This window comes from Mustela nigripes, chromosome 1 (assembly GCF_022355385.1).
Source record: "Mustela nigripes isolate SB6536 chromosome 1, MUSNIG.SB6536, whole genome shotgun sequence".
In the NCBI taxonomy this organism is placed as follows: Eukaryota; Metazoa; Chordata; class Mammalia; order Carnivora; family Mustelidae; genus Mustela; species Mustela nigripes.
In genome coordinates, this window is record NC_081557.1 from 101,942,609 (window position 1) to 101,963,192 (window position 20,584).

General features: G+C 43.0%; 1 protein-coding gene across 10 annotated transcripts in view; it reads right to left on the reverse strand.

Moving 5' to 3' along the window:
• GRIA4 (glutamate ionotropic receptor AMPA type subunit 4) overlaps window positions 1–20,584 on the reverse strand; it is a 386,735-nt gene that overhangs the window by 21,338 nt on the left and 344,813 nt on the right. For 7 of the 10 annotated variants that reach the window (XM_059418401.1, XM_059418430.1, XM_059418411.1 and 4 more), the window contains exon 14: window positions 19,364–19,611. In XM_059418401.1, coding sequence (XP_059274384.1) covers window positions 19,364–19,611 — 248 coding nt within the window. Of the gene's footprint in view, window positions 1–5,610; window positions 5,936–7,341; window positions 7,381–19,363; window positions 19,612–20,584 lie in introns of those variants that run through there. The other 3 variants (XM_059418442.1, XM_059418443.1, XM_059418444.1) reach the window with 2 other exon arrangements.

Consider the following 20,584-nt stretch of genomic DNA (forward strand, 5'->3'; position numbering starts at 1 on the left):
AAAACCCGTAGAATTCCAGATTGGAAAACTCATTTGATTTAGACTTTGTGATGCAGGAGATAAGTGCATGCAGAAGAATTTCTAGGAACACTGTAGTAAGGAAATTGTAATTTCATGAGAAATGAATAATTTTTCAGAGACTATTGCACAGACTGCTGGTTCTCTTATTAAATAATGGTGGCAACTGTCACTACTGTCATGAGGGTTGCATACAGGAAAGTTTACCCCAGTAGAGCAAGAGGAGACGGGAAGGGAGGAGCACAGGACACATGGGGCTTTACTTTCGCAGTTTAATGATATTCCCCCCAAGTAAAGGTGTTTGGAGGAAATCAGCCACGAAACTGAGAAATGACAAGAAGCCCAGAATTTTGTATGAAGTCTATGAATAACTCACTGAGAAAGAACTAGTTTATCAGGCAAGAAAATATAATAAGCAAATACAAATCAGCAGGCTGTCTACTGATAAGCAGGTGAGGATCTGATCTTAAGGAAAGGCGTCCGTGTCCACTGTTCTACCCTTGCTCGGCTGTGTGCGGCCTGAAGAGTAACTGGTTGTCAGCATTATAAATGCTCCACTAAGTTTTCCATTTAACTTGCAGCTGTGCTGTTAGCTTTCTTCCCAAATTATCCCTTCCAGTAAACAAGCACACGGCTCTTTTTTGCTTCATTGGATTTGTGCACTTCTTTCCAAAGACAGGATTTGGGCTAAATTGCTCTGCATATATATGCAAATGTTTTTTAAAAAGGTACTAAGTTTTAATTCCAGTTGGTTTACACAATGACAGGTAAGATTTGCATGAAAATGGCACTATCAACCAATAACTTGATGTCAAAATTAGGAGAGAAAATCTTTTTCAGTGGACACACCATTCAGACCCAACATGATGTATAATGAGCCTCAGAAAACCACTTTGATAAGGAAGGATCCATTGTCTTTGTTTTAGATTTTGGATGGCATATATGCAGTTAATTTAGTGCAGAGAGTCCTCTGCGTTTCATACTCCAAGTGAGTCAAAGACAACTAAATAAATTGCGTAGATACTGGGTTAGGTTCCAGAAATGGCTTCTAAAGTGTGTGTTTTCCGCAGATTGTATTTACTTATTTGAGAGAGAAAGAGAGAGCATGAGCATGAGCAGGGGAGCAGCAGAGGGAGAGGGAGAAGCAGACTCCCCGAGGAGCAGGGAGCCCGATGCGGGGCTCCAGCTCAGGGTCCTGGGATCAAGACCTGAGCCAAAGCAGATGCTTAGCTGACTGAGCCCCCCAAGTGCTGCCCCTAAAGTCTGTGTTCCTTGGAATTTGCATGACTAATTGCTATTTGAGGCCTAGGTCTGAGGAATGTGATTCTTTGAAGAAACTGTGATTTTTGTGAGGATGCCTGCTGGTAATTTAGAGCACTAGCTGAAGATTGTGATGAATGAAAAAATTTCATTTTTAGTGTTAAACTTTAAAAAAAATATATAATCCTTACGAACATTTTATGCAGTTTAGTTTCATGATTTTGTCAATTTTAGGTCACAGAGTAGAATCTTCTATCCTCCTTTGGGTCAGGGACCTCTTAGAAGCTCTTGAAGGCTATGGAGAGATTGGCGTAATGATTTTTGGGGATTTGCAAAACCTGGAAAGGGAATCGTGAAGCAGATAAAAAAAAAAATCTCTCTTCCAGATTGTAGGAACACTTGTTTTAAAATTAATTAATGACTACTTCCAAGTATGTCTATTAAGGGAAGGGACATAAAATATATCTCTGTGACCCATGGTTGCTCCAGAATTTTAACAGAGAGGAGGTTTTAAGACTAAGGAACTTGCAAGCTACGAGCCTCAATTCATGATCATTCTGCAAACACATCATGGGCAGAGCTTCTTGATTTTTAAAAAAATTTTTTAAGTAGGTTCCGCACCCAGCATGCAGCCCAGTGCAGGGATTGAACTCAGAACGCTGAGATCAAGAGCTGAACTGAGATCAAGAGTCAGACACTTAACCTAATGAGCCACCCGGGTGCCCCCAGGTACAGGGCTTCTTAAAGGACTGTATGTGACACTGACCACAGTTAAAAATAAAAACTGCCCAAAGATACTTTTGGTAACCCTTACATAATATTGGGAAACTATCAATTATTCATATTAAATCGTATCAATCTTATTTGACTTGTGCTGGCCTTGGGGTGCTGTTCGAGATACCAGCTCCAGTCCCCACCCAAGCCACCCTGGTTTTATGATCAGTTTCTGTTCTGGAATCATACAACAGGGAGCATGTTTCAAGATGGGACTGTCACTACCTCTCAACTGTGAAGTGCTAACAGTTCTCTGTGAATCTCCCGTCAAGTGATTGTTACTGAAGTACAGTTTCAGAAACAGAGGTGGTGGCAGTCACCGCTCACTGCATGTGGGCTGTTGAGCAGCACAGGGTTTTCAGATTTGCTAGATGCCCCCTGCTCTGTCCCTGACTTGGGATTCCTTCTTCTCTTAGACCCGTTCCTTATTCTCTTTATAGGATTTCCAGAATGCTCAACAACCAAGTTCCCTGTTTCCTTCCTTGGCTCACTGTTAAAAACTTCCATCAGCTGCCTTAAAGACCTAGAATCCTAGCATTTGTGAGTCAGGATGGGGGTTGGAGGGGAGTCTCAAACCTTCTCATTGGTCACTGGGGTCTACAGCAAGTCAGATGCCTAGCTCACCAAGACCCAGTCGGGATGGTGGTCCTCAGCCTCCTGGTCCAGTGCTCTCTCTCACAGTCAAACTTTGCTTTCTGTGGGTCCCCTCGCCTATGTAGCTAAACTCTGGGTTCCTCCCTACTCTGGCTCTCCAAGGAGGATTTTTTTCTCCCTCACCCCATTCATCAGGCTTGCTGGGGGTGCTCTCTCATTAAGCTTAGACTGATACATTCCCAGCAAGTTCTGTACCCTCTGGCTAAATACTTCTTGAGCTGAGATAAGACTTCCAAGGCCTACAGTCTTATCAGCTGAAACTGACACTTCCTAAATATCCAAGAAGAACAGTAATGTTCCTTAAAAAGCCGTACCAATAAACTTTATATTGACTTGATTTGATTAGATCGTGATCCTTGCTCCTTCCTAAGGTTGGAATAAGATGGGTCTATTTTGATACATACTAGGTTCCTAATGACTTAAGATCTGACCTTTTAGGACAGGTAATGAGAGATCCTACAAACGTCATCATAAAGAAGCTTCAGTATAATGGATCAGAAAACGTTCACAGAAGTAGAAAAGTAAACACAACAACAAAGCCCAATCACAGAAACTCAATCTCATCTTCAAATCTTCATTCCCACTCCTTTCCTACCGCTAAGTAGCCATTAAGAACTCTTTTTTTCTGAAAAGATGTCTCTCAAATTTATATGTTCATTTCTATTATACAGGTGACACCTGTATCTCCTGAGACAGAATCACAGACTCTCTGCATCTGTTCTCAGCTACCCAGAGTCAGAAGACTCCCGACTATCTGCGTGTTTACACCGCTTTATTGAAAATCTTCGGGGCCTCGTGGCTGTTTCCAAGATACGACTTTGTTCTAATTTTCCTGACATTCAAAGCTTCCTAACAATTCAGTTTATAGGTATACCTTTAAAGAATGACTCCATTATATTTGACTGAGCCAGGCTCTGTCCCAAGTTCTCACATTCCCACCAATTCCTCACTGAATCCACATGGCTGGCAAATGCCAAAGGCGGGACTGGAACCCGAGTCCTTCTACCATAGAAGCCCAGCCTCTTAACCACCCTAATTCCCCAAACAGACCTTCTCTGCCTTCTCCAGGCTAGATTCCTTAGAGCCCCAAACACATTTTATTCACAATCCATGCCAATCTCATTAACAGAACCTTCACCAGAAATTTCTCCCCCTCGCACCCCCTGCCCTTAGCTTTTCTAAAGTTCTTACCATTTTCCAATAATCACTCATGGACTTATTCATTCAACTAATATTTATCAACTACTACATCTGAACCTTTTTTAGGAGATCTCTTCCTGATACTCTACACGCAACTGATCTCCTTCTTTCAATATCTACCGTCTGGAGCGCTCCATTTACTTGGAGTCCTACATGGCGTCACAGTATTGCCATCTCCGAACGTCTTTCCTGGTGGGGCACAGCGACTATGTTTCATGGTATTTTACACCCTGCTTGGTCCCAAGGCAGGGCGAGAACTACAGGAGCCATGCAGTGACTACAGGGAGGGCTGGTATCTCCATGATTAACTTAAGGTGCTACTTTTTAAGCAGCCTATTAAAATGAAAGAATCCAGAGCTGAATCATTAGAGGGGGTCTTTTGACCATGCCACCTAAGGGGCTCTGGGAACACCCGGTATGGAGAGGGTTTTAAAACAGAACACAATAAAACGAAATGCTCCCAAACCATCTATTAAATGACGGTAAGAGGGACAGGACGAGCCACTGACACTAGCTGTTTTTATGAATAATGGCCAACAATTTTGTCTGCTGTATAAACAAAATACCTAAATGGTATTTCAGTGAGATTATAGATGGTTAAAATAAAGGGATTACCAGCTCACTTTGTGTATCCAGGCAAGGAAAAAGTACTAATTGATCAAATCAGATACAAGCTTGTAAGTATCAGGTGAAATCAGATACTTACAACTAAATCCCAGATAATGGTATTCTTATCGTTTTGTTCTAACCTATTTATGAGTAGCAAATAAAACATGTCACTTTTATTGAATTCTCCTATTACTAAATTTACTACTGAGAACAGTATAACTCAGTACGTCAGAGAAATTAACAATTGCATTCGTCATTAACAGATACTAAATGTCAACGCTATGTGTGGTTTAACCTGATTAAGATTTATTTTGTGTATTTAAATATGCAGTTAGCTGACTATGTCTAATAAATATCTACAAATATTTTAAATTTCCCTACAAATTCTTTTTCTAAATTTATTTTTTCAATGTTCCAAGATCCACCATGCCCTCCTTAATACCCACCACCAGACTCCCTACAAACTCTTAAAAAATTAAAGTTTCAATTTCTCTTTCATTCGGGGTGCCTGATTCCTTTGCGGCAGCCTAGGATTTGGACAGAACGTAAAATGTCTTTGAACGCTCTCGTTTCATCTACGCTAACTTTTGGCTTGGATTTTGGTGAGGCGGGAGAAGAGCATAAACAAAGGGATAAAAACGGTCGTCTAGAAGAAGGGATGCGAAGCTACGGGAACCTGAAGAAGCTGTGTGAACCACCCTACCAGGAGGGCAGTTGGCTCTTGCTGTTCTTCAAAATTAACCAAACCCTAAGAATTCTAAGTCTGTGTGTCTTTACAGCTTTTCAGTTTATGCCCTTCAGAGGGAAACACAAAGCTGCTTATCTCTGAGGGCAGCAGGGCTCACAACCGTATTTCAAAACAGAAGTATAGTCCCTCACTTATTTTTATTAAAAAACAAAACCCAGAACTGTGAATTCTGAAAACGGTTTCCTTGGCATTTGCTTCAAGTGGTATTAACGTGAGAACACAGCACACAGCCCTTCAGTCACTTGCTCCTGGCCCGGAGTACCTGAGTATTTCTTAAGCTACCAGCCTGGGCACTTGCATTCATTGGTTTTCACAGACATAATAAACCGAATGCAACCAATATGGGATCAGTATTTTTCACTTTATAGAGCAACGGCACAAAGCAAAAAGCTGAAAATGGTGTTTCACCTCAATCTCAGGTTATCTAACAGAACCAAGTCACTGCAGAACGACCCCCTAGTTCTTTCCCTGCACAAGACCACCAGGAACTGTTTCCTGAAATTCAGATTGCGCAAGAGATCTGCCTGACAGACTGACGTCGGTGTGGACACAGTTCATGAAACACCACCAAATGCCTTCCCTTCTCTGTGTGACTGCTCAGGCGATCCATACATCCGGCATCTTCAAATTCAGGAGTGAATTATGTGTCTCCAACATATCCCGTGTGTTTCACTAAGGGAGTCAGGGAGTGAGAACACAAAAATTAGGTTCTGACTTCTGACAACAAAACGCGTGACCTGCTAAAAGACCGGGACCTGGTGACCACTGGCAATAGCATTAGCTACAAAGTAGGGTATGCTGGCATTGAAATCAAGTTCCCATCTCATGCGCGTCCTATCACAGCTGTTCCTAATCAGATGGCTACTGTGGCTCCCGCTCCTAGGACAACAGTCTCCAATAAAAACAGATCTGTTTGAAGAGTTTTTCTTTCCTTAAAAAACCTTGAACATCCAACCTGAAGATGATTCTAAGCAGGCTTGTAACAGAACACCCAGAACTGTCTCTGAAAGACGGTGAAGATTTATTGGCAACAAATCACCTGAATTCTCCTTCTTTCTGAACATTTCCCCTGCTTCCTAGGATCCCCTTTTTCTTGAGCCTCAAGTAGCTCAATTGTCTGAGCCGCAAGCTTCCCTAAAATCGACTTGAATCACAAAACTTGGCCTCCTTGGAGGGCTAGGATGACAGAAGGATTGCTGCAGACGGTCTGGACGCTGTCCCTTCGTGCCCCCCGGCCCCTGCCGGTTTCCACCTTTCTTCCAACAGCTCAAATTCTGGATGCTTTTTGATTTGCTCACTTGTTTTTTGCCTGGAAGGACCAATGTGACACAGAGTACTGAAAGGATGGAAAACCCACGACTTCCAGGGACAATGACACAGAAGGTAAGCAGTAACACTGGAAACCACTTGGGAGGGATGCCCGGGAAGGCGCTCTCAGCCGGAGAAACACTGCTCAGCACAGCGTCCACTCCCCTTCCGCGTTTTCCTCCCCAGGTTTCATACGGCACCTTAAACATCTCATCACGTCTATACTGCTACCCACCCAGAGTCTGGCCTGTGCATATTCCAAATTCCGTATCCTTTACATTAGATCAGCTGCTTCTATTAATATAAAATTTTTAAATAAAAAAAATTCTTAAGAATAATAAATTTCCTATAGAAACACTTTGGATTTTTAATTTTAATATTTTTGTAACCCCATCACCCATTATGGTTTGGTTATCAGTTACCATCCATATTCTACAGAGAGAAATAAACGGCAGATGGCAATTTCTTCAGGCCTGTGCAAGAGACTGATCCGTAATGGGAGATTGGCACTGATAGTTAATGATGATGGAGAACTTTACACGCATTAGCATGTAACTGATAGGACTTGTGTGAGGGTGTTTACTACTTCCTGCTAAAACATTTGTAAGAGGATGTTCAAGTAACTATTACACACAGGTGGCAAGCTTGCTTCCTAAGGCGTGAGTTAAAAAATAAAATTTATAAAGAAAAAGGGATTGAAAAATAGGTGGGGGAGGGGTTTCCTTCAAATGGATGGAACCCATTCTTTTGAAAGAAAACTCCCCTCTTACCTTGGTCCTGGAGCTCGTTAGTTCTCCTCTGTCCTCCTCCTAGGGGAGAAATACCCAAAGTTAAACAATAATAGAACATGGTCTTGTATTAAAGTCAAGTTCAGTTCTGGCCAACCCTTTCCTCAGGTCTCACAAGACACTACCAACTGTCTGATATCCTGGGGTGTTCATTGAAATGAGCTTCAAATTCATATTGAGGATTAAGCCAAAGGGGAATGAACATACGCTGTGTAAGAGGGACAAAAGTCTGCTCTTCTCAGTGTGTTGTGTCAGGGCTTGGATGAACTGAAGGCTGGCATAGAGCAGAGCACATTGGGTGGGTGAATCAGGGAGAGTGTGGGGTGAAGCGGACCTGAGCTCCTTAAAGAGACAGAGGCATGCTGTGTGCCCTCAACCCGTTTCCCTGAGGTTCCTGGTGTTTTTGAGGGTAAATGGATGGTGCTACAAGCCGACATCGTGTGGAGGGCAGTAGCGAATTTGGTATTAACAAGAATTATTGCAAACATGCAAAAAAAAAAAAAAAAGAAAAGACCCAACCAAACCCTAAGGGGTCATAAAAGGGGAGGGTTAGGAAAGTTGGGGAGAGGGGATAGTATCCGAAACTAGGTACTTGCTTTATTTGATCAAAACAGGGAATCACAGGTAGGACAGAGAGGTTTTCTTCCGTAATGTGCCTCTAGCTAAGAAGGGCTTCTGGAATCTCCGGAGAGAAAGAAGGCAGCACATGAAAGGGGCGTGGATTTGGGGCCGGGGAATGATGGGCTCCTTCTCCTCCTGAGCTTCAGGGGCCACATCTGTCTAGTGAAGACAGGAGCACCAGCACCAAGGATTTGTGGGGCAAATACACTCATATACATGCACTTGGTAGGTAGGAGTTGTTGAATTTGTTTGGTTTTTCATTTACATGGCATCTGATCCAATCTTTTCTTGTTTGAACGTCTTTTTGAGACTCCCGTCTAGTTAACCGAGCTTAGAGTCCATTCCTAGTCACCCTTTGGCATAATTTCAGTGACTGGCTCCCAAAAAGAAAGATCAAATACCAGACAATTGATTGAGTTCCATGAGACATGAAGGGAAGTGGAGACCGAGAATGAGCCTGAACCCATACAAGATCATGTGCTATTGTTATTTAACTTTGGGTAATTTATTAAAATTCTTGATCAAGTAAAATGACATCAGGTGAGAAAATGGATGTACTTTGGAACCTTGGGTTGTCACCATATATTCCAGAGGCATCGAAATGAAGGATGGGGTAATCGTTACTCTAATGGCCATTATGAAAATGTGCAGAGAAAAACCACTGTATGGAAGGTTCTACACTATCCGTCTGTCACCATCACCCTCTGGGCTTTGATCCCCTTGAAGCTACATGATGCAGACACAACAGAGTAAAGCTTCTCCAATGACAAATACACGTGCTTATCCTCTTGTTCTTACTTGGGAACCTTAACTTCGTTCATTATCTTGAAGGAGTATTTAAAAAATGTCCATTTTGACAAACCAGCCTTTTATCCGCTGAATTCCATAAATTCCGCATATATATATATACATATTTTTTTTCCACAGAAATAGGGAATTTCCTTTTTTCCTATAATAATACACTTGAAAATTGTGAAGCTGTGTGGATGAAATTCCAGTGGCGTGCAGTCTACATGCTTCAGAGCATAAGTGGGCCGCTCTCTGTGATAAGGGCAAAAATGAAAAATAAATGAAGTAGCAACCAATGTTGCTGATGTTATCAGGGGCCCTTAAAAATTACTCTCTCAAGTATTTTAATTGAAACGCCATGGGGTACCATATTACATGGATCAGTTTTTATCATTATCTAGATAGGGAAGCATACATGCTGTTCTAAAAAAAATAAACAAAAGCAAGTCTTTCCATAGGCACATGCCTCACTTTTGCTGCTTTACTCCCCCTTTTACAACCCAGCGAACTTTGTCAGATTTGTACCTTGCCCAAAGTTTGACGTCAGTATATAATTTTAAATGTCTGTACAGGGAGGAAAACAAGACCTGCGTCTGTCTCTAGCTCTGTGGTTCTTAAAGAGAAGTGCTTTCCTTAAATATCTATTTCACAGTGTAGACAGAATGTGGTAAAAATTAGCTATTTACCGAAGATGTGACTTATTTATTTATTTATTTTTAAAGATTTTATTTATTTGACAGACAGAGATCACAAATAGACGGAGAGGCAGGCAGAGAGAGAGAGAGAGAGAGAGAGAAGCAGGCTCCCTGCTGAGCAGAGAGGCCGATGCGGGACTCGATCCCAGGACCCTGAGACCATGACCTGAGCCGAAGGCAGCAGCTCAACCCACTGAGCCACCCAGGCGCCCCGAAGATGTGACTTATTTAATTCCAAAACCAGATGAGCTTGTATTGAGGTTCTGGGGATGAATTTCTCCTCAGTCTTATTGTCAGCAACTTCAAAGAGGTGTAAAGGAATTCTTTAGTTGCTTTGCTAAAGATAATGCAGGACGTGACACAGATTCTTAGACTCTGAAAGTGGGAAACTCTTCTGTTTCCACTCAAGCAATTCTGAAGTTGGGGATCTTGGCCAATTTCCTCCCACTTTTGGACCAGTTTTAATTGTTGTAAAATTTTTATGCTGACCTGAAATCTATTCCTGTGTGATTTCTTCAACTTAGCCAGAATTATTTAGTAGTTTTTTTTTCCCTAATATAAACAGTTCCTTGAACTCTATGGGGTATTCGCAATACACTTTGAAATTATGGATATTGTTGAAATACAACACGGGAGAATCACAGAAACTGTTGAGTAAGTTTTGAAATCAAATTGTATCTATGTTAAAAAGTTCTCTTTTGTTCTTTCCCCATAAGAGCACTGAAGAGAGCCAGAAGATTTCTGTTCCAGTCTCAGCTGTGGCACTGTGGGCAAGTCACTTAATGTCGCCGACTGACAGACTCTTCCTCTTTTTTTTTTTTTTTAATTTTTTATAAACATATATTTTTATCCCCAGGGGTACAGGTCTGTGAATCACCAGGTTTACACACTAGACTCTTCCTCTTAACAGAATGACACCATAAGAGGGTGAAAAGGAGCAAGTAAAAAGAACGATGTGGGGGTGGTTAAAAAACGCTCAGGCCTCACGGTCACTATTATTGTCTCACTTAAGAAATATACTGCTCAGTAATTTTTAGAGTTCTATCATCAAGCCAAACTTAAACATCACCTCTTAAAAGTGAACAGATTAGAAAGATCATCAATTAGATCATACATGAACTGGTTCTTTGCCTTCTATGATGTTAACATTGCTGTATCATTTAAAAGAAAGCAACTTCTTTTTCTGTTAGCCTTTGCTTTTTGCTTTTTACTCTGGGAGACCATCTGAGGTGAGCTCTTCTTGGACCCTGTTGACTTTTTCCCTCCACCTGGCCTTGAGTAGAAGCCAAAGGTTATGGTACCCACTTAGGGGTCTGGATCCTTGGTTTCATCCTAACTTTTCTATTTCTCCAGCCTATTTTAAAAAATTTCCTTTCCATACAAAAGGCACCAACAACTTAGAGCAGCTATATTCACTGATAAATGCTTTTATGATTTTTTTTCTTTTAGTTGCAAATACCTGAAAAGACAGAAGAATAGGGGGCTGGGTATCTGAGAAGAGCTTCTCTCAGTTACTAATGGGATTCTGGCCTGTTACCATTTTGAAAAAGGATGTTCAGAAGGTGCGTATCTGTCAGCCCCAACGAGGAAGCAAACATTCTCTGTAAGAGCAGAGGTCTTGTGTGCAGGTCTCCACAGAGTTCACGCCATCTTTTCTCTGTGGTGAGAGGTCCCACACACACCTCTTCTCTTTCAAAGTACAGAGCTGTTTATGTCACATTTGGTTAACTGACTCCACTTTAATTCTTATTTCGGCTAACTTGCAAAGATTGAATGCTTAGAGAATAAAGACTGAATAATAATGCTGTAAAAAATTATCTGTGTGTCAGTTTCTTTCCTGAGTACCTTGGGGGGGGAGGTAAGCTAAATAAAGACTACTTTATTTCAACATGACGAGACAGGACCTTGCATGGTCAGTGGTATTTAAAATGACAGACTTCTCCCCCATCTGGGAATTATAAACTTGGAAAGGCAGAACTGATGCTAGAATTATTTTTCTGCCTTTAATTTGTCTACGCTGTTGAGTCATGTGATACTAAGGGAGCATAAGGAAATGGTCTCATAAAGTTTGTATGAAGTGTATTGGTGAGCCCTAACAATGGCTTTTCAGGTTTCCAGAGAGTATGGAATCTGTCTATTTAAAATAAACTACTTTCAATCATAAAATAGACTTTTCTGTTATCAAGGAGGATAAACAAAGTATTTCTAACTTCTGTTAGTATGATTATCAGTCACAAGATATTCTTAGAATTAATACAAGGCTGTTTCTGAGAGGGCCTGGGGCTGAGGCTGGGGATTGTGTTTCGGTGCTGCAAAGATGTAAGGGATTATGGTATTTGTGGCAAAGTTATCTCAAATTCTGTTATTTCATTCTGAAAACAAGTGTTATTGGACTGAATTAGGGGTAGGGGACCAAACATTAAAATAAATGAACTGCTGTTTCTCATTCTTAGCTAAATTAAAACAACAGAATCCTAAACCAGAGTCTGCACTATTTTCCAGTTCATTCCAAATATCTGCCAAGCTATTTTATCTTCCCTTCCTTAAGTATGAATCATAAACTCAGCCCAATCATGGCTGATATTATCTTTAGAGACAAAAGGAAGATAATAATGTCTCAGGTTGTGGTTGGCTGGTTTCCCATATCTCTGCTGGAACAGTTTCATTTTTATGGAAAACCATTATTTACTTATGATGCACTAAGTAGAAGTTTATCATTAGGATAAAACTGCATTAAAACAGTATTGCATAGAATTCTACATTTAGGAGAATATGACATGTCCACAGTAAAGTGAGCAACACACTTAGTTTATTACAGGTATTTTGGAGTTTCGTGGTAAATCTGATTACCATGCTCCCTCCAAAGTCCTGTGCGCATATGCAAGTCTGAAATACTCTTTACCCGTCTGATTATTCCAAGCATGGAAAAATTCCCTCTCTCCTGCACTCCCTCTCCGCCCTACCTCCATGATCTCAGGTAAGACGGACTCGGGACAGTCAGGGGTAGGAATCTGGTAGAGTGGGATAATGCTTCTCATCTTGTTCCTACCGAACTGCGGAGAGGAGTAGGAGCTGGGATCTCTCTGACAACTTGACTGACCCCTTCTTCTGCAGCAGCCTGGGCTGATTGTCTTTGCAGCCTTCCCTTTAGGAAGAGAAGTCTGGAGAACAGAATCCTATACAAGCAATGCACGAAAAAGCAAAAAAACAAGAAACTCCCCTATCACTTGACCTTGCTGGTCTTCGGACAAGGGCATTTACTGTCTATAAAATTCATGGTTCTACAGCCCGAGGTCTTCTAGGGAGGAACACTATCGGACAGTTTCTCTTATAACTGGGCACAGACAGGCCCAGAGAGGAGCTTTGTAGCCATGGGCAGAAGCTGCCTCACACCCAGCAGAGAGACGTTTCACACCAGCAATTTCTCTGGTGGGGGGTGCTTGGCCTACGGCTGAGACTTTAACTGGCGGCAGCAAACCCGGCATGGGCCACACCAATGTGTCTGATTCCCCATAAAGCAGGACCTCTGCGGCCGCCGCGCTTTTCCCAGCTCTAAGATTCCTGCGGCCACATTTCCCTTCTGTCCTGTCCCTACCCTTCTCTCCCCCAACCCCATCCTTTTTGATTCTTTGCTTTGACTACCCAGACCTGATTTTCTTAGTAGGCTGTCTGAGCTGGGCCCCCTTCTAGATTCTGGCATCCCTAGCGCTCACTCTCACTCTGCAGAATGGCTTCCAGACACAACGGCAGCTCTAGTGCTCGGGCTGACAGGGGGACACGAGGGAACAACAAAGCAAGTGTCTGAAGGTTCTGCAGTGCTGGGTGGAAGCCCATGTGTGGGTTCCTCAGGGGTCAAGCCAAAAATGCCAAGTCTGAGGAAAGACACCCCCCCCCCCCAAGGGCACTGGCAAGACAACAACACTTGTTTATTAACGTGAGGATACATTCATCCACTTAGCAGCTGACAAACTCTGGTCTTAGACACAACACTGTGTCTCCTAAGTACTGTCGGCACACGTGGGTCAAGGCCACGTGACTTGGTTGGCTACAGGTCTGGCACTCACGTTAATTGTGCTATCACTGAGTCGATTTGAATTACACAGGATATACATGTTTTCTCGGGAGGCTCTCTTTCTCTATAGGACTTGCTTACAAGGCAATTTCATAGGACTAAAGAACAAAAGTTTGGGATTCTCACTTTTCTCAGAACTGTCACAATTGACATCCAGTGTCGGTGTCTCCTCCGGTCAGGCTGTGAAGGCTTGACCTGGTGAACCTCATTTATAGCATTTTTATCTCCTTATATTTAATTCTCTTTGAAGTGGTTGAAACTAAAATGACCATGAATTACCCACTTTCTGAGACAAGTTACTAAAACACGTTTCTACGTGTCATGGTGAGTAGGAGCACACAGCTAGACATTAAATTTAGAAACATCTAGATGTGGTGTTACCTATGGCAGTCACAGAGCCAAACTCAAAGGGAGCAACTTGACAACAACTAGCAAATTCTCAGAGGGGACCCCAGGGCCATCTGTTGAATGAGCTGGCAAATATGTGATGGTGAATCATATTGGCATTTTTTTTTTTTTTACTAGTAGGAAGAATGGCAAACATGTTTAATGCCTGGTAAATCTTAAAGAAATGCAGGAAAATGCCACAATCTTTTTCTTCTTCCTGGGAGCTGTGTTTTCAGTCATCCTTCAAGCACTGGCAAGACCTAATTGAAAACAGTAGTAATTTCTAAAGGCAGTGGAGAAGTTTCAGGTTTCCTACTGGACTGGACATCAAGAAAGGAAGGGAAAGATGGAGTATATGGACGGTGAAGGGGATTATTTCCCCCTCGGATGCATGTAGTATTGGTAACCGTACCAGGTGCATCTCAGCTGGTGATGCAGTAACCCCCGGGAGCCTGCAATAAACATCAGCATCTCTGAGAGGAAACCAGGTAAGTGATGAAGCACATCCCAGCCGGGTTTGTGTGCTTGTGTGCGTGTATTATGGACGTGTGTTTGCGTGTGTTCTAATCCCTAGTCCAGCTAGTATTCCAAGTTGTAAGGGATCACAAGGATTAAGTCACCTGCAGCATCTCTTAATATAGCATCAAGAAGAATGAAGGGTGTTCATATGCAGCACATACAGAAACCTTTTCTTCCATAACAGTTAAAATTTTAAAAAAAGTTATGTACTAATCTACTGCAATTCATTTCCTGAAAACAAGTGAAAAATTAATTCACTTGAGGCCAAGTGCTGCTCAGGAATTACTAGCACTGAGGTTTCACTTTCTGTACCTGTAAGCTTTTCAAATGTCCACCTCAGGTGCTAACAGCGACTTGTTACTAACACGGAAACAGACACCAACTTTCTTCTAGCGGACAACATCCAGCAGGCCCCTTGTTCCCAAACCTTGCAAGTACCCTCCAACTGATGAGTAAACACCTATCACTGATTTCACATGAGAAGGTGGTTCCTTAAGGATCATATATTTTTTCGTATGTGGATATGAATACAAGGTTTAATACACGTGCCCTGAACGACCCTCCAACAGGACCGGGCCTACAGAGGATGCTGCCCACACTGATGGAGATGCAGACGCCGGCTTGGGACTGCGCACAACACGGAAAGAAGAGGGCCGGTGAAATTGTGCTACCCCCCAACGCTGTGGCCCTGGGCTTGGAGCTGGCCGCTGTGGACTGAGCCGCACGTGCCTGGTTTCAGAGGTCTTGCTCCTGCGGTCATGGGCTCCTAGGACAGGAGGACAGCAGGTCCAACTGGGCCTCAATTTGCCCAGATCTCAAGTACTGATCAAGTCCTTTTGGAACTGCTTTCTTCTGAAACATCACTTTAGGGGTGGGGTAGATGACAGAGCATTTGTCTTATTTTAGACCCAGTCTCGCCAATATTTTTAGAGAAGGCAAAATATGAATAAAATTATCACTGTTGAATAATAGAGGGTAGGAGACTAGTGTTTGTTGGCTTCCCCCCACCCCCAAACTTGGCTTCAAACACTAGGGTCGAATCTACAGATTCTTACAGAGGCCGGGGGAGTCTTCAGTCGGGATCCTTCGCTGTGTTCCCTGGAGGCGCCACCTGCAGATACCACGGACTGTGAGTGTCTTCAAAGGGGGTATTCCCATCTCACAGCTATTTGGGACCCAGGAACCTCTGCAGTAACTAAGTTAGGATTCCCTCTAAGCATGCCCGTTTTACTTGTTGCATAGCAGAGAGAAGAGCAACCAGAGGAATATGGGTGAGACAGCGAAGACAGGATTTTGTCAGTGGAGCATACGGCTCTCCTGCCCAATGAAGACTAGAATGTGCGCTGCTGGAGCGAGCACATCTCCCGTCCAGTAACTACTAGAGCACAGGCAGGTCTCCTCTGGTGTGCAGTGAAGTCACCGTGGACACACGCCTCTTTCATCTACGCTCTGCACTGCACTGCGGCACTGTCTAAAGCACAGGTCATAAACGTCCCTCAGCCAGAGGACAGATTCCACGACAGTATCGGGCTGTCAGGGTGCTGGAGAAGGAACAATAAGGAAGCCAGGATGCTGAGAGTAGTATAAATGGTATCGTGCCTATGAAAAGAAGATTTGAGAGAAATAGTAGAGTGTGGGGAGAGCTGAGAGATAATATAAAAGAGGAGATTTCACCTTTTCATCTCACAATGGGAACTAAAAGTTTTCTTCAGAAGATGACTTTGGAAAATAACTAACTATGCCGGTAAGATTTGGGTTCTCTTGCTGACCAACAGAGCTCGCAGACACACTCGCCTGTGATCGCTCATGAACTTCCTCACACTGCATTGCAAACTTTATCACAGTAAGATCTAAAGAGGCTCCGTTCAACAGCATCAACAGTCCTAGTGTTCTTCTATGACCTCAAACTTGACGAATCTGTGTCCAAGTACCAGAAAGTCAATCATTTCTGAGCACGGTTACTGCACTTCTCTGTAACTGAAAGCTTTCTGTAAACCTCACGAACACAAGTCTGAAATAAAGTCTTTTCCAACAACGCGGAGCATTATTCCTCTCCCGTGAAATCAGGCGCTGGTCCCCCCTGTTGCAGTGTTTTCTACCCCAGGCACAGAGACCGTCTCTATCACCACCCACACAGCATTTGTTTGAAAGTCTACAGTCGAAACCAGAGTTTCGGCTTTCCATCCTGATCCTACACCCCAGTCTTCCTCTTTTCTGGGACACTGACTGTGAAGCACCGGAAACGTGAGACTCCCTAGACCACTGGAAGACTGTCAGCCATTTCTCTGCGTTCTTCAAGTTCTCCTGTTCTTCAAGACTCCTGCTGCCCAGTGAATCGTGACAGCAGAGTTTGTGAGCAGGACAATGAAACAGACCAAATCTCACTGTATCCAGAACTATTAAAGCAAAGACTTAGTTAAAAAAAAGACAGCTCCTAGCGGAAAGCAGTCTACTGAACAAATAAGGCAGAAAGGTTGCAAAGGCGCTCTCCATGCAGATGTACCCTTGCGATCTCGCTGTGATGAATGCAGTTGTTTTGAGTATGTTCCTACAAACTAAGTCATTTATACAGAAGGTACCCACGGGTCCAGCTCTATACGAGGCTATTTCTGTTCAAACAGAAAGCTCCTCATTGAGTAAGAATGAGGATTTAAGCTTAATGAGCCTCCCACCTAGTGAACCGGGGCTGGGGAAGTGAGGACGTGGGGGTAAGGTGCCTGCCGTGGGGGTAAGGTGCATGCTGTTAGCCGTCCGTGCTCTTCCAGCGTTCTCGACGGGACAAAGGGACTGTGGTGTTGGCATGCAGGGCTGCTCACACAGGAAATAGTGGCGTATATCAAACAAAGTACAGAAACAAACTCTCCTCCAGGAAGCAGAGTTTAACAATTGCCTCATTAACAAGAGCCAGGGAAGGACAGGAAAAGAGGGGAAGCCAAGAGCGGATTATTATCCAGTTCTAGACAGATGAAGCCCTTCAGCGTCTTCCCAAACAATCCCCGTAGTGTGGATTTGACAAAGTGGCACATTTAAGAGGGAACTCTCTCTTGCCATCAATGGGAGTCAGGCGCACCCGTAACTGAGGGCCAAATGCAGTCCCTGGAACTTGACTTTATCAGGAGACACAAGACAGAGGACAAGGCAGCTATAGCCACAGAGAATTAATTAAGAGCAAAAGCGACATCCAGTGAATGTAATCAATAGTCTGAACACTGATCTACATATCAACCACCATTGCTTTCTCCCCTTCTCGCCCTTTTAAATTAGTTACACGAGGGTGCCCTTACAACTCCTGTGTCAATAGAGATTTCTTTGCTCCTTGGCTTTGCTGAAATGACACATGTCTCCTATCGCATCTTACAAAACAGACCCTCGAAGGCCAAACACTCCGATGCCAGTCTGAGTTTCTGAATGGCTGGAATGTTCTGGGGGAGAATTTTATCAAGGGTTATTTATTGGCCTGGCTTTCTCCCTGGACATTCCTCTAGTTTCGTACGAGACTTATGTGCAAAGAAAGGTGCTTTCCTGCCAAAGTCCATACCCAAGTCTGTCTTTACTGGCTCATTTTGTTCCCTCTCCTTTTAAAATGGTCCCTTTTGGACACACCGTCAAACTCCTCACTAATTACTGCAGTGTTGCTTGCAAACAATAAATACTGGGTTAACCCAATCTTTCCAGGGTTCCTGTCTGTTTCTCAGAACTGTGTCACCCCGCGCCCCCCCCCCCCCATATCCAAAGCACACTGCAGTTCCCTTTTCCAAACCATGAAAACAATCACACCATCTTTATACAGCTTTCATTCCTACCAGCTAACAGTACAGGTCTCATTATTTTCAGGTTTCAAAGGCTTACCAGAGACATTGCTTCTCAAGACCGGGTTCGTGGTTAAGTCCTTTAGCAAAGATTCTGACTTCTTCTGGAATCTGTGCTTTGTACGAATCCCTTCTAAGCGGCACTGTGACCGGAGTGACTTGTCAGTCACTGCTGACCTCGGCCTGCTCTAGACCCAGCAATTCACCAGTAGCCTTTACTGCTTAAGGAAAATAGGATATTCTGCATCCTGGGCATAAACATGTGAATTCCCTATGTCCAGGACCAAAAGGGCAAAAAGGGCAGATTTTATCAACATTTCCTTAAGAATGAGAGTCTCATCTTTAGCACATGTGGATTTTCGAAGCAATCCGCATGTGAGATGCTGTGCTCACAGATCACATTGCAAGGGTCTGTGTGTGAACAGTTACGGACTGTCATTGGGTCTAATTGTACAGCTCTTACTGACAGCACACTCCTTTTGCAACGGGCGAGAGTGTGACTGGAGTAAGCCCCATAGAATCAGAGCCCAGCTTCCCGCTGATCGTGATTCCAACTATGAATAGATGTGGTTACAAAGTTAGCACCAATACAACCTCGGGGTAACCTAAAATATAATGATGCCATAATCAATGAAACACTGAAATGGAAAAAAAAAAAAAGTGGTTTGTTAGGAAGAGGTTGATTTCTTCATATTTAGAAACTAGTGGGCAGGCAGAATAAAAAAAAAAAAAAAGTCATGATAAAATATAGAATCAGTAGCTGACAAAAGGAGAGTACAGATTTGAGTGACCAAAAAAAGTTGATGAGACATGGAAGCGTTGCTACCCATGTTTCAGGCCCACTGGAAGCAGCTAGTGTTCAACCAGTTTGGTTTTTATATGGCCTTAAAAGATATACAGGTCAACTATGATTAATTATTCCAAAATTAAAAAAAAAAAATTACCTGACTGTTGATCAAAACGTATGAAATGGAGAAAAAGGAAAAAAAAAAAACAAAACCAAAAACGAACATACCATGTTCACACACAAAATAAAACCACTGTGTCGGGGACATCAGGGAAGGTGGAATATTATAACAACACATGTTACATTGTTATACTATCCCACCCACCTTAATGAAGAACCCTTGGGTGTAGCTACTCCGTAGCCCTTGGAATCCAGATTTCCTCCCACTTTCATGGTGTCACACGGCTTTCGCTGCTCGATGTACTCGTTCATAGTGGACTCCAGGAGGAAGGCGAATTTGCCTTTGGATTTTCGGACCCGAGCTACTCCCTCTGCGGTCGTCCGAGTGAACACTGACGGTTCTGCGGATCGCATGTAGGTCCACATCTTTTCGTACACTGCTATTTTTGATCTCTGGAGGAAATGCAAATAAAATCAAATTCAGGAGAGAAGGGAACAGTATGTTAATAGTGACTGAGCCGGACGAGGAGAAAGCCTTTTTAAAGTACCATTTCCTGGTCCTGCAACTCTGGTCTGCCTGGCTAACCTGTTCCTCTCCCGTCAGAAAACTGTTTTACAGTTAAGGACGTCACAGAAAGAGCAGACATTTAGAAGTGATATTGGAACAAGCAGGTCCCTCTGGTCATAGATGATTACCCTACTCAGCTGTCTAAAGAACAACGTATTATCATTATTTTTAAAGGTAGGATGTCATAGCGTGTGGGACATACAAAATCATGCCCGCTATCACAGTCACGGTAAACCCAGAAGGGGCCAGCTTTGCAAAACTCCCTTTAATTCTATGCCTGAATGATAACTGATAAGGAGTGCTGCTATACTGTTTTCATTTTTATCCTTTTTCATGCCTCCACGTTTTAATATGAAGTGTTCTAAGACATATTCGAAAGATGGTCAGATCAAGCCAGCAGCTGAGCACGTACCGAGGACCAGACATAGTGGGCTCAAACCCAAACGTCCATAACCCAAGAGGCAAACGCTGGATCCAACAGACAGCCGAGGGCTTTTTCTCATAAAATCTCCAAACAGAATATCCACTGACTTTAAAGAGAAGTGATTACTCCTCCACAGGTACAGACCTCCAGTTATACAATAAATGCCATGGAGATGACAAGTGCCACCCAGGGACCAGGGTCAGGAAGGGCCTGACAATGCGGGGCGGGGGCACAGAGAGTGAGCACACTTATGGTCAGGAGCCCCAGGCGATAGATGAAAGTGACGCATCACTATACCCCACACCTGAGACTAATCTGACATCCTATGTCACCGATACTTCAAGAATAAGTTTTTTCCAAGTAAAAAGTTAGAAAAGCTGAAAAGAAAGAATGGAGATTCTTGTTTTCCTAGGATATATTTTGGAGAGTTAGTC